The following is a 27,149-nucleotide window of genomic DNA, read 5'->3' on the forward strand; positions in this document are numbered from 1 at the left end:
CGTTTCACGCTGCACTTCCTGTTTCATATTTTAACCCAAAATGGCTCTTTAGCATGTCTTTGTATGATTATGTGTTACAAACTTTCTCTGCTTTGCCATATTCCTGGTTGCACTTCCCTCCAGAAGCTATACATTTCTGTAAATTTCTAACCATCTGCCTTGAGGACATACAGGATGTATACTTTGGACCTTATCATGAAATGAGCTCTGCTCCAGTGGCTTTAGAATTGGAGGCTTTTAACAACCCCAGCATCATTCCTGAGATAAATCTGAGTGGTCAAAAGATGTGATAAGAGAATGATAAGAAAGGCAAGCATAGAAATGCATTTCTCGCTCACAGAATAAGACTTCTTTGCTTTACATGACCCTATTATCTGCTCTGAACAATGGGCCCTTTTCACACATTTTGAATTGTGATTGAAGGAAAAAATGTCAGTGCAGCTAATATTAACAACCACTCTGTTCTACTCAAATATTCCAGTGTAACACTGACCGTCCTTATGTGAAAAGCTCAGCATGAAATCAGTAAACTACAATTTCATTTTATTACTCCACCTGTGTGGTGTCAAAAGACCTATTAATCTGATACCGGAAACTACTGACTCCCCTGGGTCTTGGGCCTTTGAGGAAGGTCAAAGATGTCCAAACTATAAAAGCAGAAACGATTTTCAATTACAGCACTGTGCAAAAGGTCTTGATCCAACCCTCATTTCTTTATATTTTGTTATTAAAGTTGGAAGCAAATTCATTGATTTATTTAAACAATAATGCAAACATACACGTCAGTGTTGTAATTAAAAGCAAATGCAGAGGTTGTACAATTCTAACGCATTTGAAACTCAATATTTGGTATGACCACCCTTATTCATCAACACAGCCCGAGCTCTTTTAGATAAGACTTCTTGTCATTTCATAAGCAGTTCTCAGAAACAGGCCAGGCTTTTTGAAAGACATTCAAAGCTGTCAAAGCTGGATGATCGTTGCCTTTTGTGCTATTCTCTTTCAAGATGATCCCACACTACTTCTGCAATGTTGAGCTCCAGGCTCTGAGGCCAATTCATGACAGACATGACATTCTGTGTCAGGTCTTTGTTGGATTTTTTTTCCTCAATTCTTAAGGACATAGTTCAGCTGTTTTCTTATGCCTGCCATTTCTTCTGTCCAGTTTCCTTGGATTCCTTAAGGACACAGTACACAATACAAAGAGTTTTCAACTAATAGTTTTTTGGGAATCAGCTTGTTGACTCAGAAATATTATTGTATGCCTGCCAGTTTCTTATGTTTGACATTTGAGATTCAGTTAAAGAAACAGGAACAGAAATAGGAACATATCGGGGCACAATATTATGTGTTTTTGTGTGTGACAGTTTTGCGTAGACACAACACTCCATCTCTTGCGTTAAGTGCGCTTTTTATGCTTGAATGATTCATAGGTCAGTATGTAAGCACAAACATTCTTCTGAAAATGGTCAGATACAAAGGCTGGGCTGGAAATGAGTGAAAAAGCAGCTATGTCTATATAAAGCCTGGAGAAATATTGCTCCAGACCATCTTAAAAATTACAAGAAAGCCTGACTCCTTGGAAGTGAAATATAGAAAAATGAATGGTGGCTCAAAAACTTTGCACAATACCGTACGTGACACTATGATCATTGACATTTTTTATTACACAGCCTTTGCCTGCTTAATCTCAGATCTGTTTGCTCCACACTACCAACATATTTTATTGCTTTTATATTAATCTTTAATCCGAAGCCCAGATACACCTAACGGTATCACCTGACCAAGCCAGACGTCAAGCTTTACAACTTTGATACAGCTTGAGGAGTGCTCCGGCTGTGGTATGTTGGCCAAACTGAACTTAATGTGTGACATATTATAACAGCAAAAAGTCAGAGATCCCATTCTACTGGAAAGGTTTTTCATTGGGGCCTATCTAAAGAAAAATAATAGTATTGTTGACAAGCTCTACATGTTCTGCAACGAGTACTGTTAAAAGTTTTCATTTTATCCGCCCGAAGGTTTAGGTGAGCTCTCTGACTTTTAGGGTGAGCTTCCCACGCCTTTCCCTCCACTCCTCCTCGTGTCTGTGGAGAAATAGAGTGGAGGGTGGAGCGAGGAGAGCGGTGGGTTACAGTCCTGGAATGTGCGCGCGCTCCCGATCACTCCGTCTGTCCCAGCGGCGCGCCCGTGCAGACAGACAGAAAGACTCGTGTGCGCGCGCAGCTCCGCGGCAGGTCTGGAAGTGCAAAGAGGAGGCGGGGGGGAAAAAGCCGCTGGAGCGGGGGAATGATGGCGGTGAGCAAGAAGGGACAACTTTGGTAGTGTAAAACTGAAACGCTTGACGACTTTTAGAGGGCTAGCACGATGGAACAACAAAAAGGTGAGAGGCTGAGAAAGTTGTTCACCTTGGTGTGTTGTTTTATGTTGAAATATTGTCAACAACTCGTGCTGGAATTGCCACAATGAATTGTCGAGAGCGAGATACCAATGTTCGCTCCTATTGAACTGTTGGCCGACTAAGCTGAAGTTGGTCGCGCTTTTTTTAATCAATGTTTGGCGGTGCCGACGTTTTGAGTAATGTTTAACCGGTTGAATTTGTTCAAAAAGAAGTTCGTAGTTCATTAAAGTGGCTTTAGAGCCTCGTAATGTTGCTGTACCTTAGCGCTAATACACACAATCGGCTGTTCACGCTAACCTTTCCAAGTTGCTAGCCAAATGAAGTGCAACATGTTGCAGGCTTACCTGAAGCTACATTTCAGGCTGTTTTGATTTGAAAGTTGAACGACCTATTTGCGTGCAGTTTCTAAAATAGCTAACGTCGTCGTTATCTGTGGTGAGACCGCTTTGTTTCGTCCATGCACTGATAGACTTTGCTCTGCTTTTCTCTCTCTGTAGGAGACTTTACTGCTTGTGCTTAGTTGATACAACCGTGCTCCAGAAAATCTCCGCCGGACCAATGACATCAGTTGCGTAAAGTTGTCGAGGGACAATTGCTCACCGTCAAACACTGTAACTCTCTCCAGAGCTGGATTTTAAGAGTTGTGTGCAGCGTAAACAAACAGAATGATCAAAGCGGAGAGTAAAGCAGGCGAGAGGAGCCTGAGGAGCGCGTCCCCTCACAGAAATGCATACAAGTCTGACTTCCACGCCATTAAGTGCTCCTTTGATGGGACAAAGTCCGAAAATGCGTCTAATACCATTGCAAATGGATCCAGTGACAACCGGGAGGACTCAAGGGGGAGGCCTTTTGGGACCAGAGTGAACAAGATAAAGAATATATTCCTACAGATGGATGGTCAGCAACAGGAGAGCCAAGATGGGAAAGTGAATTTAAAATCTGATGTGACCCAGGTGTCTCCACCAAAGGTGCAGTTTCCGGTCAGCACTCACAGACTTAACTTGAACAGTGCAGCAAGCCCAGAATCGCACATTATGGATAAAACGCCCAAGGGAGAAGATGCTGAGATTGACAAAGTGGCCTTGGCAGAGAAGTTTTCTGTGACCAGAAAACTCTTTGAAAGGGGCATTAAAGAGCAGCCTGCCGTGGAAAAACAATCTCCAAACAGAGTAGTAAATCGTTTGTCACTTGGAAGTGCCTCTGATGAAGGGAAAAGCACGAGGAGAGTATCAGGATCAGAGACCACTAACAAATCGGAGCAAACTCCTTCACCTGCAGTTAAAAGTCGGCCAGATGAGAAGGCTGATATTGAGAAACGGCCTCGGGTGTCACTAAATGCGGGGCCCTTGTCAAAGAGGTTGGAGAATTATATAGTTGAGAATGACTCAGAAGACAGTAGCACAACATCTGCTAAACAACACAGTACCACTGCACACATTGTGCCTACCTCTCCAACAGGGGACACCTTACATAAACCTACATCTCCTGTTAAAGACACCGTAGACTCTTTCTCTGATGCCACTAACAAAAAGAGAGACAACAAACCAGCACCTTTAGGGACAAATATTGGGCCAAAACCAACATTTCCAGCTACCAGTTCAGCATCCAAATCGGTTTCTTTTACAACCGATGCCACCCACAAACCTCTCTCACCAGAGCAAACAAGCCCAGTTAGCCATGGTCACAAGTGCTTGACATCATCTGGTGATGGATTTAGTAGGACATCTGTTGACTCAGAGAGGGGCAAACCACAAAGTCCACCCCCAAGGGACGTGAAACAGCCTCTTCCATCAGCTGGTGGCTTACAGAATGACAACAAGGGCAAATACCCTGAAAAAGCCAAGAGTAATGACCGTGTAGCACGCAGTCCTGTTGGGGACAAGATTCCCAGTCAAAACTCCTCTCCAGAATCCAAAGGGGTGGGCATGGTACGTGCTGAACTGGTAGTGGTTCAGCATGAGTCCTCGGAAAGTGAGGAGAATGAAGATGAGAATAATGACGATGTCTTTGAGGCTCAGAAGGTTCAGCAACCCAAAGATCAGCAGTTAGACCTGAAAAGAACCCATGCTCCAGAAAAACTGAACTGTACCCCTGCCCACCAGGTCTTATTAAGAGATGACACAAAAGAGGCACAATGGACTGCAGAGGATGTAGGCGAAGGTACACTCTTAGAGGATAATGGGGAATTTGGGCTGAAAGAGAGAATGGAAGACAATGTAGTTGTGAGTCGGGATGGTGAAGACACGCGTGACGTAGATGATGAAGCAGCAGAAGAAGAGGGTGAGCTGGAGGAGCAGGTGGGCCAGGGCATACAGGATAGAGCTTCTCCAGTAGTGTATGGTATAGAAAATGCAGCATTTGTGGATGACAGGGAAATGGACCAGGTCCTCAGGGAAGAGGAGGAGGAAGATGAGGGGGATCAGATGTATGGGGAATACGATGACTGTTATGAGATCCTTGGTTTGTCGGATGAGGAAGAGCCTCCCTTAAAAAGGAAAATCAAGTTCTCTACGGATCCCATTCTGGTAAGTATTTTGTGTTGTTTGCATCTGAAGCATTGTTGCTCATCTGAGACAAAAACAAAAAAACCTAAAACAAATTGCACAGCACCTTCATTATAAACCACCGTCGCACTGACTCAGCAGTGGTGTCTGACTGGGGTGTTTCCCAGAAGACACAAGACAAATGAGTGTATGCTCAGAATGAATGCTTTTGTTGGACTTGTTGACGTCACAGCTGCTGCACTGTATCATCAGATGAGTTTTGCCACAGCTGAGAAAATCTAAGCGATGCTTCATTTAATCATAGGGTCAAGGAAAACAGGTAGTCTGACAACCTTGTCCCCCTAATCCCCATGACTAATAGGGAAGCTGTTTGGGGATAAGGGGGTAGTGGTTTTGTTTGGTCATATTTTTTATAATAATGTTGACTTTGCTTAAAAGCGTTCAAGAGTAGGTGTTGCTGAACAAGACTGCAGGGAGGTAGACGCATAGAAACTGCACTGTACGATTTTTTTTTTTTAACTCATTTAGACAGGTTATCCTTTTGATCATGAATTATTTGTTGCTGTCATAAGGGATTTTTCATGTCTGTCCAACATGGATGTGTGTATTTATCCAGTTTGTCCAACAACTCTTTTTGGTTGACCCTGGCTAACAGTAACACTTGTTGTTTTTTATTTACATTATAGTCCACCTGAGTCTCTAGTTTTGTTGGTGTTGGTGAACATTGAGAGGACAATTGTAATTAACATATTTTTGACTTCTTTCTTATGACTCATCTCATTTTACCCAGAGATGGGGGTTTTTCCAGGCTTAGTCACCGCCTAAAGGAACCTTCTAAACATTAATTCATGGACATTAAAGAGTCTGTGTCACCTTATTAAACTATTCAATTTTCCTGTTATTACCCACCACTAAACACAAATATTAGTTATACTTGAGCAAAGGCATTGTCAATTAACAAGGCCAATTAAAAAATTTAAATGCTAGTTTGTTTCTTGTTTTTTTGTTTTGTATTTGTTTGTTTTGGGTTTTGTTGGGGGGGGGTAGCAAATTCCTCTGGGATGTTTCTCTTTCAGTTCCTGTTTTAAAAAAAATAATTCCCCAAATAAGCAGTGGTGAATTTCATCTTCCTAGAGTAGGCACATAAGTGGGAATATACAGACTTCTAGACTAGGGGATAATGCATCATATTGAATTTAGATTTAGAAAAGACAACCCTGTACTATCATTTGTTTTATATATTGTAGAAGTTTGCATTCTTGTTTTTCAGCTGATGTAATCTCCTTTGGTATTGACACAGATCACAAGCGCAAACATCACCACCTAGTTATTAGGGGGTGTGAAGCAGAAGTGATTTTTTTTTTCTTTTTTCCCACTACTGATACTTAACTGTCATCATGTCTCATCAACTTTTTGCTAAAACAGGGGAAACGAATCACCAGCAGATTTCACACAGCATTTGAACAGCCCAGTGTTTATCCAGGCCTTGAAATGTGCTGTTATCTGAGGGTGTGGGGTCCTCTCCCTATCCCAGTCATCCTGGTAGGGGGTCCTGAGAGAGGGGACCAGAAGCTGACCTGGCCTGAAGGGGACACAAACTGTGTGCCTCAGCCCCCAAAGTCTAGCTATGACAGGAATAAACACAGCTTTATAGACACATGTCACAGCAAAACACTAAGCTGTCTTCTCTGTAGCAATTCACTGTCTGTAAAAGAGAACTCCTTGATATCAGGTTAGATTAGTTCATATATAAGTTTGTATCAGTGGGCATCTGCAGGGCTGTTCCAAATTTTCACATACTAAACTGCTGGCATGACACTTAAGTATGTGAACAGTATGAAAATTATGGTCCTTTTAATATACTGTTTTCTTCTTCTTTCGGCTGCTCCCTTTAGGGGGCACCACAGTGGCTCATTTGTGTCAATCCCACCCTAGCTTCTTCCTCTATTACACCAATGCTCTGCATGTCCTTCTTCACTGCATCCATGAATCTTTGTGGTCTTCCTTTTTTCTTCCTGCCTGGCAGCTCCATATTCAACGTCCTTTGGCCAGTATATCCACTATCCCTCTTAGCCTTGGACATCTCGTTTTCAGAAAACTGATTTTATATATAATGAATTATATATAAATCAGTTTTCTCAACTAACAAATGAGTTACTTTGTTCATAACAAAAAACAAGTGTGTCATAGTTTGCTAGGTCAAAATGTTTACTTCACTGATGGTGCATCAGGTGGTGCATACATAGTCAATTCTGGGGAAAAAAAAAACACATTTTTGATCAATATGTGGCACATCTAACCAGAGCACTGATTGCTGTGTGGACAGCATGTGGATGCACATTATGGATATTGTCATCTATGATGTGGGCAAGTCGGCAGTGTAGTAAGTACACCTAGTTATTAATCTTACTTGGTTGACTCGCAACTTCTCACCCTTTGTCAGTGGGATAGGCTCCAGCCCCTCCTCACGTGAATAAGTAGGTTGGATGGATTTTGATCAATGATGTTAAAATGAATTTCCCTGTTGATTTACATGTATGGACTAATGTTAGTTAGTATGAGTGCTGTCCACAATACGAGCTTGTTTTTGCTTCAGATATTTGAGACGTTACTTGACAAATAACTAAGGATATTGTTGAAGATGATGCCTGTGATTTTTAGCTACATTTACAAGTATCACTCTGAGAAAAAGACAGAAGAAACCATGTTTCTTACTTTTTTCCTCAGGCTATGTAAAGACTTTTTTCGGGTGACACCTTTGTGTGTACAGTTTAGCTAGCTCAGACTGAGCAGCATTCTCGTGGTAGAGAAGACTTGAGATTGGCAGCATTACTGTCCATAGATTTTTAGGTTGGTGATTTATTTATTTAGTTTGGGAGTTGCTAAAAGACTGAGAAAAGTGGTGGAATCTTTCACTGATGTCCCCAAGATGTCGATAATGACGTGAGCGGAAGCATGATGATCATTGTCTGGAGTGAAAAGTATATTGAGGCTTCAAGGCTGTGTGGTTAAATAGTTTCCCATTTGAAAACAAAAGATAATGAGCGCCCAAATATAGAAACTGAAAACCAGATACCTTATGCAACAGACAAATATGTGATCAGGTGGATATTCTATGTGGCTCTCCTTAGACTGTGATTCTTTTTGAAAAGTAGGGCTGATTGATGCACACACTGCATCATAGGGCAGGAGTTTGTCACAACGATGATATCTGCCCAGATTTGGACCACAACAGCGTGGGCTGGTTGTGTTCTCATGATTGTCCCACAGCGAACATTCCTACCTGGAAAACTAAAGACTTTTGCTAGCACTGCATCATTCTCCACTGTCTATTAGTCAGAGTTGGCACTGGGACTGAGTGCACTTGAGTTGTAGCTGACTAGGAGAGAGGAAGTTCTTTGTACTCTGCCTCAGAACAGTATTAACTCTCTAAGTAACCTGAGTATTATTGACGGAGGAGGTGTGCTGTGTGAAAGAAAGGCCCTCTTTATGAAGGAAAGACATGTCCAGTGTCAAAACGAATCCCGCTGGATGAAGAGCTCTTCTAAGGCAGTCCAGCAACATGTAAAATACCAAATGATTGATTACCAAATGCATTTCATGAATATGATACTCATGATGTTCTATATAAGACGAATAAAGGTGTTGAAAATAATGCAGGTAGGATAGTTACACTTTAGTAGGACAAGGAAATGTTGCTGTGCTGTTAGCCTGTGAGGCCTTCTAGCTGAATCAGCAGGATAAAATGTTGCACTACTGCATTACAGGTCCCATATCATTAAAATACATTTCTGCTGAGAATTTTCTAAATGAAAGTACGAGTTGTGAATATCTAAAGTCTCTTACTCCCGGCAGTCTTTCAGCCCCTTTGTAACAAGAACGTTTGCATGCCAGTTTCCCCTTCTTTCTACTTAGAAAATGGGTAACTAATAGGCTGGAATTGAGCTAGAATTTACTGATAACGGAGTATCAAAGCATGCTGCTAACATGCACTACTGTACATGGTCAGGAGCAAAATGTATTTTAGCAGACTTAAAGGTCATTAGGAGTTTAACTGTAGGCTGTATTTAAAGTTGTTTTTTTTTTTTTTAGGTAGAGGCTTAAGCTGTTGTCAGACCACTCTTTATAAAAAGGAACTGAAGCTGATGTCTTGGTTAAAACCATGAGTCTCTGCTGATAACAAAAACAGTAATTTTACCTTGCAGAATGCATAACTAGTTAATGTGTTGGTATGACTAATGTACAAACATGTTAATTCTGACTCGAACAACAGTAACTTGGTGTTCTGAGGTAATAGGAGTTTTTTGCTTTTCCCCCTTGAGTCTAATAGTTTCAGTAAAAGAAACCAAATATCATTGCCTGGCGCATCCGATGTGGTCAACATAATGATTAGCTTTCATCACTGTACACAGATCAGATCTCCAGGAAAATAAAATGCTGGCCATGAACTGTGGAAACTTGACCAATTTATAACCAGTAGAGAAGAGTCAGGTGTTACTTGGACTTAATTTTGCTTTGTCTTTTTCATTGCAGCTAAACTCAGCTGGCTTTCTGTTCAGTTTACATCTGTTTTGTTTTCTTCTCTCTTCTCTGCACTCATTTATATCATATTTCGATACAGCTGAATTCACAATCAGTCTCTTCTTACGGGCATATTTTTCTGCTCCTGTTGTTAGACAACAGAATAACAATGAAATGTTGACATTAACGTGACCCATTTACACAAGGAAAAACTGCCAAAACACTGGAGTCATTTACCAAGGCACTGCACTGTTGAAGTCTAGTTTTTGTTACTGTGACACTGTCTGATGAAGTCTATATGCTCGTATATATCATATCGTACGTACTCGGATTTAAAAGCAAAATGGTCTCTCAGAGAGCCAACTGTCTGGTTTTTTTAATCGTCACCAACAGATTTCCTGAGGAAGGCAGGTGCAGCAGCTAGTCAGATCAATTTAAAGCTACAGACACCAAACCTGACGGATGTTAATCTCTTAGTTTGGTACAGTTCTACAATATTATTGTGTCTTAGCATGTCCTCATTCAGAAAAACAAATTCTGAACAAGGACATGCCTATAAACCATTAAACAAATCTTCATGTAGCACAGTATGTTTGTAATAGAGCAAAACATCAAGCATGATCAAATGAACTCTTTAAAATAAACAATCTCTCCTGTAGGTGTGTTAGCTATTTGGGGTCAAAGTCTGCAAAATCACTGTTGGGCCACATATTTTCTACATCTGTCCAAATTGTCACGGTTTTGTGTGTTGTGTTGCACACAAAGAAATTTGAACATTATACATAAGTGGTTCATAACACACAAAAAAAGGATCTGCACCTGCTGCTTTGCTGCACTTACAAAGTCACAGGAAGTGTTACTAGCAGTTGCTGGTCAAGTGACTGTATTGTCCTTTCTCAAACACAGGGTGTGGTTTAGGATTGTACAGTTCATAGCACATCTTTTGTTGTTTGCACTGTTGATGATTACACTGTCTACATGGGTTGCCGTCCAAGCACGCACCTCCTAAGTTTTATGACTTTAAAATGAGGCGAAAAACCAGGAGAGCCAGGTGTGTGTGTGTGTGTGTGTGTGTGTGTGTGTGTGTGTGTGTGTGTGTGTGTGTGTGTGTGTGTGTGTGTGTGTGTGTGTGTGTGTCTCGCCATTTTTGCCAAGCTAAACTTAATTGAAGCAAGGCAGAAGGCTTGTCCTTCTAGTTGTATTTTACATAGAAAGTTTTTCTTCTTTTTTTTTTAAAAGGGCGGGGGGGTTGACATTTGGATGCTACCCTCTGCAGCCAATCCACCCCTTAGCGTTATGCTTTCCGTTTCCTAACTAAAATGGGTCTTGTGTTGGGGAATTTGTCTGACTTGGTCCCACCCTGATCCAACAAATGGAGGGGATTCGATTTTGCTCCAGCCACCTGGACTGGCGAGTGACTCTGACGAAACAGGGCAGAATACTAATGCCGTCAGCTCAATGCTGTTCATTAAACAGCTTGGCATGGGATGAGTCTTGATTGTGATGGCCTTAAACGGTTTCATTATCCCTTTACCAGCGAGCACATTTAACAGATGCTGTGTATATTTCACTCAAAGATAACTGTAGTTTTCAGAAGCTCTTGCTGTACAAAAGTGGCTTTTGTGCCATTTATAAACAAACCTGTTCAACCTGTTTATGTTTGCGCTCCTTTTGGAAATTTGACTCTGTTATGGCACTGTGCGCTTCTCAGACTCCACCTCTTCCTGCTGCAGTTCTTTACACTTTGAAGTCTAAAAAAGGCAAACTCAAACTTGACTTACAGTCAGTCATGGTGAACTCTACAAACTCATTTCAGGAGAATGCATGCAGGAAGTAGTAGATGCATATTTTTCTGTTTGCTGGTGCATTTACCCAGGATCACAGCACTGGGCCCCTTTGCTTTTTTTCCCATTTACTCTCTGATCTGTGCCAGACCACCACCCCTGCCCCATCTAGCTCCCACAGCATGTTTTGATTTGTTGTCTTTTTGTAGGTCTGCTTACATTATGAGCTCTCCAAATCAGTGGTCAGCCCTTGTTTTTTTTTTTGTTTTTTTTGCATTGGCAAAATATTTCTCTGGGTTGACTTTTCCTCACAGCTGCTGACTCATTTCCCACACTGGTATTCTGTTGTGGGGAGGGAAAGATGGAAAGGGTTTCAGTTTGGGTGTGGGAATGTATCCATCTGTGCATGTGAGCCCACATGGAGAGAACAGACAACCACTACAGTTGTGGGAGTTGTTAAGATATCACATGTTGCAGACAGCTAGTGTATTGAAAGACATGGAAATGTATAGATGGCATACTTAAAATACGTCTTTTTTTATTAATTTACTAAAGAACCAAAGAACCAGAAATCAAAGAAAGGGGTCAATTAAGGGTAGAAGTAACAAAACACATGATCAGCATTACAGTTTTGTATTTTCTAAAGGTAGTAAATAAGTATTGTTTCAGTTTATGGTCATTTTTATTTCAAGCCCAGTTTTATTTCTATTAAAATAAGAAAGCGTGATAGTTGAGCCTTTAGTTGTGTATAATAACCTTGCATGTGATGCACTACTAAATGATGGCAAAATGTAAGCAAACTACAGTGTGAGGAGAGGCTGATCATTATCTTAAACCCACCCATATTACACAAACAGCTGTGATTGGCCTCGCACGAGCAAGTCTGTGTGGAAATTTGTTTGATCGGGAGGGGAACCAGAGCAAATGAAACATGAGCTCTTGGATTTGTCTGGTTCCCATGCGCACTAAATACCTTGTTCTGTATAAACTTAAAGGATTTTTTTTAGTTCTTCCATTCTTTGGTTTCTCATACTTGTTGGAGTCAGTTGTCTGATCGACATTTGCGTGTTTACATTTCAAGTGGTTACTGTGCTGGGCACGTTCTGCACATAAAATGAAAATTAATTTATCTGTCTGATCTGGAAACAGCGAGCTGTGTTTAAGGGTGTTTTTGTAAAGGGAGACGCTAATAAAGACAGATTTTTCTCTTTCTTGCAAAGAAGACAGCGGTTGAGTGATTAGGTTTCTGGACAGAACAGGACATTGTTTGAAAAAGGCCCAGGAGTCCATGGCAACAGGGAAGTCAGACGTGAGAGATCAGGGAAAGGTATGGGGTAGAAGCCAAGCTGCTCCTCAGCTAATGCCACGGACCAGGATTCAGTGGTGCTTGTTGCATTCCATTAACCTACATTTTCATCCCTCAACTACTAACTCTTTAAAGTATAAACGAAACAGTAGATTTTATCCTTAGTGAAGACTTTTGCTGAGTTCTGATAAATCCATGTAAACTGCATAAATTAATAGAAGTTTACATGGATTTATCAGACAGTCACAGACTTGCAATATTAGTAACCCTCATGTGTTTGAGTGGCTTGTTGTTAAATAGAAATATGTTTTATGCTTACACACTATGTATACACACCTTACTTTAGTTTGATGTAGATTTAAAAAAAAAAAAAAAAAAAAAGACATGTGGGAAGGGAGCACAGGAATATTGATTCTACACCTGGAATAACATTGTTTCAGTATTTTTTTTTTTTTTTTTTTAAAAAGGGGGGTTTGAAATGTTAGACACTTGTGTTACTAGTGTAGCTAGTAATAGCGTTTCTTCCTAGACTATAAATCCGTCTAGACTCCTCAGTGGTCTCACACTGCAAAAGCTATTCAGATGTGGGTCTTTTGCATAGCACTGCTTAATTAAATAAGTTGCTGGAGATATGTAATATAGCATGTAAAAGAACAGGTTCTAGGATCTTGGATATACCCCATGCTTTCCAAAGCAAGATAATTGCATGTACTATTGCACAGCAGTAGTAACTTCTTGAAGTACTTAAAATAAATTATCCCCGTCACTGAGACAGGATCTAAGAGGAAATGACTCTGCGGCACTGTCATGGTTATGTCTGAATGAAGCCGTGAGGAACATTAAGGTATAACTGACCTGTGTCTGAATTCCCCTCTGTAAAAGACTGCTAAAGGAAGCAGTGTTATGTATTCCATGTGCCCACTTTGATGATAATCAGTGGGATGTTGTAAAACAGAAATGTTGCAGTAATTCACTCTGACAGATTTAATATAAAGCTTAGCGAGTTATTCGGGAAACTTGCTATCAGCAGTGTATTTGGGCTTCATCCAAAGGCTACATTGTGAGGAGACAGAGGAAGGATGAGATTGTTTGTGGTTGATTCCTCAAGTCTTGACATGCTGCAGGATCTAGACCTCAGTGGAAATGTTTATTTAATTACATCATTTAATCTGAAGGTAAATGTCTCAGTCAATCCTATAGAATTTGTAGTTTCTGTTTTTTGTTTGTGTCATCTTTTGTTCTAGGATTTTTGTTTTAGTGTTTCCCAGGAATGTACACTAGAGCACAATACATCTGCTTATTAATTACAAGATTCATGTGAAATTTTCTCTTTAAAAAAATTGTTTCATGAGAATGCTTGCAGTTGTATGTGTGGTTCTGCAGTACAGTTTAAACTAGTGAATATTTTAGTTGATTTCTCAGAATTGTCTGTTAATGAAACAAAAAAACCTACATTTTTAGAACCCTACATTTATATTTTGAGAAATTAATAATATTGCTTTTAATCTACAACACCAATTCTTTCTTATTTTCTTTTAGCAACATCTATAAATATCTGGGAACAGCAGTGCAGGCAGTACAGCTCAGCATACATACTTGTCTACTGTAAAGCCAAGCTGTTGTAATAGCTGCAGTATGTAGTTTAGTATTGTCTTGCTGAAATATCCGAGGCCTTTGCTGAAAAAGATGCCTTCTGGCTTAGAACAGTTTTCTCTAAAACCTTTACATACCTGCGTGGATGTACTATTAAACACTGACACTGGCATCATTATAACTCCACCCAGATTAAGATTAACAATGACCAAGCAGGGGGGTTATTTTACCAATGCATAATCAGGCATTAGCTTCTGATGGAGTCTGCTAAACTGTAATCTACTTCTTTTTCTTTTCTTTTTTTTTTTTTTTTTAAAAAAAACAGTAATGTTATATCTGTAATACCAAATGTAATTTGCTGTCTTCACTTTATGGCATTTTGCTGGAAAAAATCCTCTCATTTTAATCAAAGTATTTTTGGGTTACATATTTTAATAACTGAGTGACCACAGATGGCGATCAAAGTCCATTTTTCCCAGTATTATGGTGCTCACTTTGGCTTGACCCTTGTTGTTTTTCGAAGTGGATTATGAATATAATTTCTGCTAAATGGATAAATGGAATTTGTTGTCTTGCTGTGTGTTTTAAACCATGGGGCTGTTTCTGAGCCCTGGATAATGCCTGCTAACCAAGGCTAATGTTTTTGGGGGGGGTTTCTCCTGTGTCACTTTTTCCTGTGCTGATGGCCGCACTTGTCGTCTTTGAATATTGATCATTGCTACATCCACTGCTTGGTTCCCCCAGCTGTGCCCCACTTTCCATGCTGCTCTTGTTCTGACATACGGCTTGTGTGTGCTTTATAATTGCACACACATGCTGCCTTTGGGACGCATCCAGTACTTTGTGAAGCCTGCTTGCAAAGTTCACAACTTCTTACATAGAGCATGTTTTAAAATGTCTCTTGAGCTTTAGTGTCACTGACATTTTACTTTGATTCAAGACATAAAGATCAGTACTATAAATGTAAGCTGCTATATATCCTAAGTTAAACCCAATGGTGACAAAAATGGTGAAAGTGCAACAGAACTTGAAAGAGCAAATGTTAGTGAAACTGGTCCAAGTCAATGGGTTCAGCTGTCGCCCAGCACGTTGTTACAGTTAAGTAGTGAGTGAACTGATGACTTATTTTCTCTAGCAAAGATCAGTGCATGAGTGAAATTCCTTCTTCCCCAAACCATATCAAGAATGTGTCCTTGTTAAGCTTGCCCAGATTTATTAAAAAGAAACAAAAAAAAGCCTGTGCCTGTGAGGATCCTGTGGATTTAACTCATAAATTTGTGTGATGCTTATCTGCCAGGTCCGGACGTAGAATGACTCTGTTGATGCTATGGACTATTTTGCTTGCCACAGGTTTTCAGTACCTTCTCTAATGAGGAATACGATCGGCGTAACGATGATGTTGACCCAGTTGCAGCATCTGCAGAGTATGAGCTGGAGAAGAGGGTGGAGAAGATGGACGTGTTTCCCGTGGAGATTGAGAAAGGTGGGTTTTCCATAACTAAATGAATAAATAACACATATTAAAGAATAAGATAAGTTTGTTCTCCAAAGCCACCCGTATATTCACAGATCTTAACATTTGACCATTGTAACTTTGGAATAGATTTGCATTAATAGTATTTATGACAGTCAGCAGTTTCTTTAATCAAATGATGGCTTATGGTGTACATAGACCTAAAAACAGGATGCAAGGATGTGCTGACATTGAAAATATAAAGAGAGGTGATAGCTTGCCAATCATTAATGTATTAAAATATTAAATTTAACTCTACGTGCCAAAGCTTTACATCTGCATCTTCCAAGTATACACATGGCATGAAGCTGCCAAACCCCCCCAAAAGTCAACAGCACTCCTAGAGATTGTATTCAACACCAGCAGTTTCACAGGTTGACGATAGCACAGGCTGCAGATGAGCTCACCCAGTCGTTTATGTTTTCACATGTGGAGGCTATCTAGAGTTAAAAGGTGTGAATTCAAGTTTGCTGTTATGCAGTTCTTTCTACCCATTCTTTAAAATGTGCTTATTTTCTCTTCATCCAGGAGACAACGGGCTTGGTATCAGCATAATAGGAATGGGAGTGGGAGCTGACCAGGGTCTGGAAAAGCTTGGGATTTTTGTGAAAACCATAACTGAGAGTGGAGCAGCTGAGAAAGATGGACGGTGAGTCACACTGCTCCAAACTTCTTCTGATTAGACTTCGAAGAAAAAAATGCATAAAATGCATCGTGTACTACACCACAGTGTAATGTCACACAGCTACTGACACACCTGAAAAAACATGTTTATTTATAACTTTGCAACGAAGCTAATGGAAATACTCAAGAAATTCTCCACTTTAGTAATCGTTCGGTTTCTGTTTGTTGTGATATTTAGATGTGTGTAATATAACTCCCCATTTGAAGTAGTTTGAAATACTCCATTTTGTGATCACCTCATTTTCTGTCTTTAGCATTCAGGTCAATGACCAGATAGTGGAGGTGGATGGTATCAGTCTGGTGGGAGTCACTCAACTGTTTGCTGCCACAGTGCTAAAGAACACCAAAGGCACAGTCAGGTCAGTTCAAACTCCAAAACTTTAATTAAAAACAACTTTAGTTAAAATACCTTACTGGTAACAAGGATGTATCGCTGTTATCTTAAAATATTAAAATAAAGCTAGTAGTTGAGTCTGTGTTTTTCCCATAAGAGGTCAGAGGTGTGTTTGTTTTCTCTTTTGAGGAAAGGTTGCACAAAGTATGCATTATATTACTGATTTATCATAGGAAAATCAAACACCCCTGCGTGACACGGGGAGGCTTGAAATGCAACCCAAAATTTGCATTTCCCCCTAGTAGGCATAACAGATGCTCTGCAGTGTGGTATTTCAAAGCAGCATGTAAAGTATTATGATAAATAGTTTACTAACAAGGTTAGCATTAACAGGTTTCTGATTGGTCGGGAGAAGCCGGGAACACAAAGCGAGGTAGCCCGCCTCATAAGTGAGACACTAGAACAGGAGAAGAACCAGCAGCAGCAGCAGGAAGACCTGGATGACCCATATGAACATTCAACAGAAGAGGTGAGTCAGCTGCTCCTTCACCCCTCTCATATCTTTAAGGGATTAATCATTGGTCATCCTTATGCTATATTGTTGTCACGTGGGATGAAAGATAGAGATGTGAAAATTCCCATGGTGATGACATGACATCATTAAAGTACTTTGAACAGAAATTGTAAAACCATGTTGTACATCAGACCGTCCAAAGAAAAATTAAGCGTCTGCTGCTTGAAAACTGGTAATTATTATAAAGCTCACACGCCACGATAATAGCACTATCTCCTTTTGCCACGCCCTGACCTATCCCACTCAGCTCAACCAGCAAATGAGCAGCTGGCTGTGAGTAAACCATGTGTCACCATTCGGCTGTGTTGGAAAGTGTTCATTTAACTACCATCTGTCTGCTGGAGTTGTGAAATGTTTGCTTTTTGAAGTTCAAGCTGCCACAGGCCTGAGCTTTTGCAACAGAGAGAGCGAGCGGATATGTAGTGCAAACAGGAGGTTTTCAGGCACTTTTTTAAAGTGATCCACATTGTTCTTAATTTTTTTGACTCATTCTAAGATGGATTAAATTCATTCACTTAATTTTAAACACTGTACTCTTATCAAGCATAGCAACCCCACCCCACCCCCCTTTTTTTTTTTTAAAGCTAATACCATATTTTAAGGGTTGATTCTGAGAAAAAGGAGCACAAAATTCCAGTATTCATTTAATTATTAATTTCATTCATAGCAGTTGCTCACGCTGTAACAGTTCTAAAACTGAGCAGTACAGTTGTCCAGAATGTCACATCCGCTTCCAGTGATTTCCCATGTGGCGCTGTTAATGGCAGTTTAAGCATGCTCGAATGGTGAATTCACCTCCTTGTTTGTGATCAGTTAAGGATCACGTCATTAGTCTTGGCTCAAAAATAAATAAATGCAAGTGACATTTTCTTTCCTTGAGATATTCTTTTTCTTTTGTTTAAATTAATTTCTTTGAAAGAAAAGCCAAGGTATGAACTAAAATTGTGTCATCATAGTATTTACATTTGTTACTGCAGATAGGTGTAGTCAACCTACAGGTGTTTGAATATGATAAAATAATTACAGTGTTTCTTCCGGACTGTGGCAGACATTGGGATCATTGTTGACACATGCTAACCTTTGTCCTGTGCACAGAGGGTGTGTTGCTCTTGGCAATATCAAATGTCATGTGTGATATCAAATTTTAGGAGGACCGGTATGAAGACGACGATGGAATGGATGAAAGGATTCTGGGATCCAATTTCTCTCCTGGGCGAAATGTAGAGGTGTTTGAACTCCCTGATTCGGAGTCCCTGTTTATGCCGACCAACATGAACAGCTCTCAGATGGCCTTCAAGTTCAAAGAGGTATTACTATCGACATTTGGTTGTTTAAAGTTAATACTCAAGTTTTTAATGAACATAATGTAGGTAAGAAAATATTCAATTTTCTTTTTCCCCCAGCTCCAGCTCAAACACAACATTGCCACAGCTGAAATAAACCAGTTAAAAGAAAAGGTATGGTGAAGCTCTTGATGTAACATATAACATAATACAGTAGTAATAAAAAATTAAGTTTAAATAATGTGTACCATGCCATTTTATTTAAAAAAAAAAGAAAAAAAGAAACCAAAATAGAAAAAGTTGAGTTTCTTTTATTGCTCACCCATGTCTGCAGTAATATGTATTTTTTATTTATTTGTTTATTTATTTATGTATTTATTTTTGGCCAGATTTTTAAGTTATCACCTCAGAAGTCTGAGTTAGTAAACCTTACATACCCCAAAGTTTGACTTGTGGAGAAAGGAAAACACATTCAGAATTTGTGACGTGTGTCTTTTTAGTCAGTATTTAACAAATAAAATAACACTGCCCATCTATTAAGTTATTTTACCAACCCCAACTAACATTCACCATCTCTCTGCACAGCTAACGGCAGCAGAGGAGGATAAATCGGTGTGGGAAGCCAGGGAGTCTGAACTGGAGCAAAAGATTGAGGAGAATAATGACAAGATCCTTAAGCTGGAGAATTACTGGCTGGAAGCCCAGGCTCTGTGTAAGACTGTGAATGAACAATTAGCTGAGACTCAAACCCAGTATGAGACCCTGGACAAGAAGTACAACAAAGCCAAGAAACTGCTTAAGGAGTACCAGCAAAAGTAAGTTTGTCATAAATTACAAAACACTGTTTAAAAAAATCATCGCTGTTGAATTCAGATGTTTATAAAAGTTGGTTTAAGTTGGTCAGGTCTGATTGAAGTAGTTTATGAGCAAATGTGAGAAGGATGCCTTTCTGTTGTTTCAAACTATAGAATTGTTATTACAGGATATACAGATAATACCAGTTGTCAACTGAACATTTGAAATTGCATACATTGATCTCCCCAATTGTGATTTGATCACCCACAATGCCTGTTAGCACCAAATATGAACAGAGCTTAACACTGTAACTGGAAGCAAGTACTAGAGTGAGCCAGGGGGATTTCCAGTAGCAACACAGTACTTTACAACCAAATGGACATTTATTAACAGCCATACTGTTACGTTATAACGGAGGTATTTCACTATCTTCGTTTTATACAGAGTGCATTATCAAAACACCCAGAAGGCAATCATTTGTGGTGCATCTTAAAATATTTTTTGGAAAACTGTTTTGGTCTAAAGGGGTGTCTGAGAGTGTGTGACAGCAAATAATGTCTCTGTGTTGTGTGGGAGAGTGCTTATTTATTATTTGCATGGATTTACATCACTTCACGTCGCTTGAGATCAACCATGTAACTCAGGGATGGTGGGAAGATGTTGAAAAGAGTATATGTGTAAATTAAGAGTATATGTAAATGTGTCTATGCATTAAAAAACAACAGAAAAAACAGTTGGGTCTAAACTTAGCCTCTTGTTTTGTGATCCTCCGCAGAAAATATCTCTGTGGAATTGCATGGTTTAGTGATAATCACATAAAACTGAACATGTTTATAAGCTTAAATTCTGATGGGAGCCACATTTCCTTGTTTCCTCCCCAGAGAGATCGACTTTGTGAAGAGAGAGGAGGAACTGAAAAAAAGTCTAGATGAAAAAGACAAGTGGTACAAGGAGCAGCTGGAGAGCTTGCAGAACAGAGTAAGACTGCAGCTCAAAAAATAAATGCTTATATACAACCAGACTTGTAAGATACTGAAATGAACCAGTGTGAGATGCTTTGTCCACAGATAGCTGTCCTGGAGTCCAGAGGAGCTCAGTCAGCTTTGGAGAGTCAGATTGTTCAGGAATCTGCTGCAGAGGATAGACTGAGCAGCCAGGACTCGGTCACACACACACAGTCTGTTGACTCAAATCTAGGTACCAAAACTGAAGTGTACATGTCACACTTTTATTTTGAGATCTCTAAATCAAGTACACATAAACTCTGAACTCTTGTAAATTGCTGAAAAGGTGTGCATTCGCTTTTTTCTCTGCTATAGAAAAAGACTGGAGAGAGCTGCTTCCTGAAACGGAACGCCTGAACACCAGTGCACACAGAGAAAAGGCCCTGTTGGCTCAGAGGTCCAGGCGTCAGCCTCCGTCTCGGAGCAAACTGAAGGAGAGTCTTGCTGTGGCTTCGTCATACTCACAGGTCTGAAAGAAAAAGCTTGTGATCCTGTCAAAGAGCATAATATCGGCATGTGATTGAACTGTAAGCCATGTGAGACCACTTCTGTCCAGAAGATGTTTAAACATACTGACAGACTAGGGAATGTTGTTCTTTTTCTCTTTTTTTTAATAAACAATATAATAGTGCGCCATTATACTGAGACAAATAACAGCCAAACATTACTTAGAGGCAGAGCTTATATAAAGCTATTATATAAATAGCTTTTATTCCCTCTTCCTTGCATTGTCCTTGTAAATTATGGTTTTGGTCCCAACAGGAAAGTGACGGCGAGGACGAGCAGGAGGAGCTACAATCTCCCTGCAGGAGGAGGTCCATCCAGGAGAGTCTGTCCCTCCCAGTGCCGGTCTTCTATCCTGGGAATGGACAGAAAGATGATCCAGGCGAGACTAGAGATGGTTCCAGGAGTAAAGGAGAGCATTCCAATAGCCCATCTCTGTCCCCATCACAGGGAGAGAGTGTTGAAAGCATTGAAAGTTCCTCTTTGTCGCCTCAAAAACACAGCTCATCACCACAGTCTCCTTCCGGTATCACACGAAATGCGAAGAAGAGGGAGTCCAAAGGCAAGATCAAAGATTCCAAAGGTATGCAAGGTCTGTTTTGAGATGTGTGGAATAGCAAGGCTTTTTCTTGCATTGCTCCCAAGACTGAAATTTATTGTTTCATTACAGAGGAGTTTAATGAGCCTTCAAGTGGAGGAAAGCCTAAAAGAAGATTTCCAGACTTTGGGTAAATATCCAAATCAATCACTATTGTATGTGTAAGCTTTTGGCTTTTTAAACTAACTAAATGAATGTTTCCAATGATCGAAACAGGGGTCTCAGGAAGTCGGGTGGAAAAGGAAGAAAACACGAGAAAGACGCAATGAGGGCATCTTTGGACAGCAGGTATTTTATGGCTACTCACAGTTGAATCTATTTATTAAAAAAATGAATATATTTGAAAAAGTCTGATTTGTTTATGGGGACGTTGCTATTACCACATTGGAAGGTGAACAAGATTTTAATTTTGCAGTATTTATAGAAATCCTGTTTGGTTTTCTTCATTGTTGATTCCAAATCTTCCAAAGGTTTGCTTGCTCATTACTCAAATAGCTGGTGTTTATTAACAATTATTAATTTTATAGAATGTGGCACATTTTCAGCATAAACACGTGTAAGTTTGTGTCTCTCTAATTACATTTAAACTTTTCTTTTATGACCAGGGGGTCAGCAGAGTTACTAGAGGAATCTGGAGGGAACCTGTCCCCCGCAGAATCAATGACCTCCATCCCCACCTGTATGCCTTTCTCCTGGTTTGGAGACAAAGACAGGGACCGAGACAGAGAGCCCTCTTCCTCCAGCAACAGCCTGGCATATGCTGCCAATGAAACTGGCAGCGAGCAAAGTCAAGATCGCAAGAATAAGGTATGAAGTTCCTGAAAATGTATGTAAAGAAGTATAGAGAAAATATTTGTATCGAGCACAGCCTTAATAGATTAACACTGTTTTATGGAATTTCACTTGAACTTTAAAGAGAGTGACCAGCTCTCAGTACTGATGGCTTGACTGTAGTCTATCTTTATCATTGTTATATAAAACAGTGTTAGGCTGACTTCCTGTTGTGGGCTTGTTCTTCAGATACACTGTGCTTTCCAAAGGCTCTAGTAAGTAGATCCATGAGTTTGCCATTAGAGAGACACATCAGTGAGGGATTTGGTTCCCTTTTCAGTAACTTTGGAAGTAGTGACACATCAGCTGCCCCCAGTGAAAAGTCTGATTTTCATTTAAGGCTGTGTGGTTGGATTATTCCCAGAATGCTCTTTAATGAGATCATGATCGCACCAAAAGGAGATTACTGGGAAAAAAATTGCTTTTGGTTCTATTGCTGTGTGCTTTATGGCATATTTTTTCCTTTAAACAGACAAATCTCTCCTGGTCCTCTTTATTCAGTCGCTCGTTAGATTTGGTACAGTATGCACATTTTTGTTTCACCTTTGGTTTTAGATGACACAGTAGAGAAATACTAACAATCATAGCTCTGGATGCCTAAATTCTCACCTCAGCTGCATCCCCCATGTATAGTGCACAGTTTTGTTTTGTGTTTTTTTGTAGTGGGTATGTGGTACTGTTTCAGGAAACATTTGTCTAATTTTCCTTTGTTATAGCTGAGAGAGCCTTCTGGCTTTTATTAAATGAAACGGAGAAGCCAAAACTAGTTTCCAGGGATTGTTGCGCTGGCTAATCAGAAATCTACTCAGAGATTTGTGTGAAAATCCAGCTCTCACTGCTACCTTGTAACTAACAGTCTTAAAATTTAACTGCACATGAACTTGCTCTTAGTTGGTGCAACAACCTGGAGGCCTGGATAAAAATTCCCTCTCTCTAAATTTAACCCAGAGTTGAGTCTGCATTATATCTAAGAATGATCCCAGCATCAAATTAATTAAAACATTACCCCATACCTGAATAATTGTGTGTTTGTGTTCTAGTGTCAGCTGTGGTAGTTCAGAAGTTGTCGATGTAGTTTTGGTGGTGGATTGGTGTTAGTCTAGCAGCTTCAGTACTTCTTACATAGTCAATCCTTCCACATGTTGAAGATCACAGTCAATCAATGCCTATAATCAATGACATGGACTGCTGCCATAGTAATAAGATTAAATCATTTATCAGATTAATTTCAGTCTTAAGCGAGACAACCTAGCTTTTAACCTTCATACTTAATGCTGTTTGTTTGCCTCTCGTAAAGAACTGCTGAGTGGTGCTGTGTTACTCTAGTAAACAAGTTCCTTGTTTCCACTTGTTCCAGAGTTTTTCAGTCATAGATGATTCTAACCCTGCCAGTCCCAGTTCAGACATCTCTGGGTTAGTTGCTGAACCCAATCTGTCTGGGCGCTCACACACTTTAATCTTCTCTTCCAGCGAGGTGAGTGCTCTCCTTGTTGCACAGTCACAAAAGCCGTGTGGGACGCCTTGATGCTGCTGAAAGGGGACATTCTCAAGCATGCTCTTTGAGCTTCGCCCCCCTTTCATAGCACAGATTAAATCATGAATGGAGAGGGAATATAAGAGAGCTGCATGTGTGCCTGTTAAATCTTTTTGTTTTGTGTTACAGTGAGTCTTGTGGCTTAGCTTTTTCTGTTAGCTGATGTTAATAGTTTGAACTTGTACAACCAGTGCTTCGTTTTTTGTTTTTTTACAAGCTTTGGCAGCGCACAGAACCTTGTTGACTGCTCCGCTGCCTTTTGAGTGATGTTTCACTGTCTGTTTTTTCTGATGTCGTCAATTCTTTTCAGGTGTCTCAGGAAAACATAAAGACATTGACATGCATCAGTGTTGTTGGTACTTTGCTGTCTTTGCACGCTTTTGTTTTTCTTTCTCAGAGCTAGATTAGGAAATGCAAATCAACTCGTAGGACTTTTGTTGGCTTTCCTCGGGTGTCTCGACCAGCTCATAATTCCTGGCAAAACTTTCTCACCTACACAAAGTTGCAATTTTAGCTTGCTGACATTTTTAGATCTGTTGCTCAACACCCATCACTATACTTTGCATTAATAACACAAGGCAACACAAGCCCATGGTATTATTTAGTCGATGAACATGAACTATACATCTTTATTCTGTATAATGTATTTTCCCAGCATTTCAAGTCATAATCTTTAAAAAAAAAACAAAAAAAAAAAACATGTGGCCCAAAAAAAAGTGGTATAGGGGGTGGTATAAATTCTTTGCTGCTCTAACAGAAGCAATAGTATGAGGATTTTAATATTTGTTAATATCTGTTTCCTCTGCAGACTTTGGATGATGAACCAGCAGCCACAGGAAAAGAGTATCAGTGGCAGAACCGGCCAGTGTCTGATTGGACCAATCAACAGGTCTGTCACTGGTTGATGGGCATGAATATGGACCAGTACACACCCGAATTCACCGCTAAGGGAGTGGACGGCCAGCAGCTCTTACACTTGGACAGCGACAAATTAAAGGTAAAACACAAAATTCAAATACAGCACTTACAAATGAATCAGTGTTGCAGATTAATCAAACAAAGTTTGTTATAGAAAAAGAATCTTCAGTCAGGTCAGCCTGTGACTGCCACCTTGTGGCCAGATTTAGGTTTCACATTTCTAACTGGTGTGGGGTTCAAGTCATGTCACGAAGCGTATTAGTCAGACTGTGGTGTTTATAAGACGAAATATTTGTCTAAGATTTGTCTGATTTCACTGCTACATTTGCATTTCATATAACACAAGTTTGAAACTAAAAGATGTTATAAAAAGTATATTTAAAAAAAGTTGTTTCTTTGTAAAAGGGCAGCGTTAGAGCTGATTTAGACTTCTGCAGTGAATCTTGGTGGAGCCTAACCTGTGTAAGAGGCCAACATCGTGGACAGCATTTATGGGTGTGTGTGTGTGTGGCATAAACGCCTTGTGGTCATCACCTGGTGTTTTATATACAATGTTAGCTCATAGAAACAAATAAAACTCCAGGACTTGTTTCCCTCCTGGGTCCTCACTCTTTGATGTGGTGAGGTTTTTGTTCCTCAAGCTTTCCCACTTTGTACATTCCCTCACATGCATCCTGGTGGTTTCAGCAAACCTTCCTTTAAACATTTGCTGGCATATAGTCCTTACATTGAGGTAATGATTGTTATTTACTCAGTGATAAATTCAAAAACTGCTGTGAAAAAGTAGTCCCTAGTAGCACAGGAGGGGTTTGCAGTGACAACACACGGACGGCATCAATTTCTCCATAAATCCACAGTTAGCGCTGTCTCTCTACTAAACATGTCAGTTTGAAGATCCCAGGTTGTGATATTTTCTGACAGTTAACATAATTAAATTGTGATGAAATAAATGGTTTGAAATGTCCTAATTTTGAAATGTTTCAGTAATGGTATGGAAAATGTGGTGGAATTATATTTACCCCAAGTCTGTGCTTGATTTATTTATTTATTTTTTTTCTGTCAGGCACTTGGAGTGACGAGTCAGAGTGATCGCTCAACCATCAAGAAAAAGCTGAAGGACATGCGGAAGGCCCAAGAGAAGCTGGAGAAGCAGCGGGAAAAACGAGAGAAGGAGGTTCGACGCAGTGCAAAACTGCCGCTGTCCAGTGACTCCGTCTGCTGAGGCGTCACTTCGGCGATTATGCATTGCATAAAGTTCATCACCATGCACAATCCGGAGAGAAATGTTTTGTTTTGTTTTTTGTTTTTTTAAAATGACGTGACATTGTCCATGCCGGCAGCCACAGAACATATCCGTGCCAGGAGCAGCCCTGTGCTGTGATTTATGTTTATACTGTTTGTTTTCTCCAAAATGCATCATCAAAATCAAATTTTAACTCAAAAATGGCAAACGTCAAAACGTTTTCCAAAAAAAGAGATCCTAGCCTTTTTACCACTAAAAAGTCAGAAGTGATAATTATTAAAGTCTGTATTGAGACATAATGTAGTTCCTGCAGATCATGCACACATTTGCCTATCAAAGTCAAATGTATACTGATTTTTTTTCTTTTTTTGTTAAAGCATTTTATATTTTTTCTTAAATGATATGCCCGTTTCAGTGTTGAACGGTTAATGTACAGGTGGATAAAAGCACTATATTTGTCTTTTAAGCTTCAAGGGGCTACAAGGTTTTAAATGTATAAATGAGTTTTATACATGTGCCTATTAACTGCATATCTTTTTTTTTTTTTACTTAAATATCATTGTTCATTTTATATTATCAAAAATTTTCTACTAAGTAGAATAGTTAGGCCATCATTTTTGCTGAATGGAAAAGCAAAATGAAATCAAGCTGGGACAAGGTGAATGCTGCTCTGCTGTCCCCAAGTCTGTGTCGTTAGTGATGCTCCATGTAAATACAAACAGCATGCAGGTCTGCTACACGTGCACCTCACTGGTCCATTAAACAGCCTGTGACAACGACTTGTGGGATGTGGGATTTGAGGTCTAAACAGTAAAGAGTTCACCGCAAAACCGAAGTGCTTCCTTTCCTCTCGAGCATGACTCCATGTTGCATGTCGATTGAGACATATTGGACTGCAACCGCGAAATCAGAAATGTTTCTTGGTGTATGCAACGTCAATAAACTAATTTTCACTTTATGTGGCCTGTGTGCTTTTATGTTGCTGCTCTTTCAAAAAGCGAAGCTTGTATGCACAACAGTCTCAGGGTTAGCTTCACAGACCTGAGTCAAAACCCACCCAAGTAACAAGGTGAAGATTTGATTGCTTAAGATGTTGCTACAGCTTTTATACACAGCTGCAGACTATTAAAGTCTGCTTTAACCAGATGTCAGTGATGTAGCTCATCTGGCACACAATTCACAGGTTAGTGTAAAGAAAGTGATGTTATTGTCATCGTTGGTTTGC

At 39.9% G+C, this 27,149-nt stretch overlaps 1 protein-coding gene across 3 annotated transcripts; it reads left to right on the forward strand.

The window, feature by feature from the left end:
* The first annotated feature begins 2,246 nt into the window (after nt 1–2,246).
* On the forward strand, nt 2,247–26,882 carry ppp1r9ala (protein phosphatase 1 regulatory subunit 9A-like A). 3 transcript variants are annotated; one of them, XM_087853014.1, is made up of 20 exons: nt 2,247–2,383; nt 2,899–4,926; nt 15,460–15,592; nt 16,151–16,271; nt 16,561–16,665; nt 17,034–17,169; nt 18,363–18,521; nt 18,618–18,671; nt 19,083–19,312; nt 20,174–20,270; nt 20,360–20,489; nt 20,612–20,763; nt 21,059–21,383; nt 21,471–21,528; nt 21,615–21,686; nt 22,004–22,205; nt 22,702–22,746; nt 23,587–23,703; nt 24,572–24,760; nt 25,745–26,882. In XM_087853014.1, the coding sequence occupies exons 2-20, from the start codon at nt 3,067–3,069 to the stop codon at nt 25,901–25,903; spliced, it is 4,344 nt and encodes a 1,447-aa protein (XP_087709140.1). In that variant the 5' UTR covers nt 2,247–2,383; nt 2,899–3,066; the 3' UTR covers nt 25,904–26,882. The 3 variants fall into 3 exon arrangements, with proteins under 3 accessions (XP_087709140.1, XP_006788533.2, XP_087709141.1); XM_006788470.3 differs by lacking the exon at nt 22,702–22,746; XM_087853015.1 differs by lacking the exons at nt 22,702–22,746; nt 23,587–23,703.
* The last annotated feature ends 267 nt before the right edge of the window (nt 26,883–27,149 follow it).

Source organism: Neolamprologus brichardi, chromosome 16, assembly GCF_056152115.1.
Source record: "Neolamprologus brichardi isolate AB-2024 chromosome 16, ASM5615211v1, whole genome shotgun sequence".
Taxonomy (NCBI): Eukaryota; Metazoa; Chordata; class Actinopteri; order Cichliformes; family Cichlidae; genus Neolamprologus; species Neolamprologus brichardi.

Bases quoted from the DNA above. Each gene is read 5' to 3' on its own strand.
- ppp1r9ala (XM_087853014.1), top strand. From the start codon at position 3,067: ATGATCAAAGCGGAGAGTAAAGCAGGCGAGAGGAGCCTGAGGAGCGCG. The intron at 15,593-16,150 runs GTGGGTTTTCCA...CTCTTCATCCAG, and splicing joins TCCCGTGGAGATTGAGAAAG to GAGACAACGGGCTTGGTATC. The intron at 20,490-20,611 runs GTACCAAAACTG...TCTCTGCTATAG, and splicing joins GTCTGTTGACTCAAATCTAG to AAAAAGACTGGAGAGAGCTG.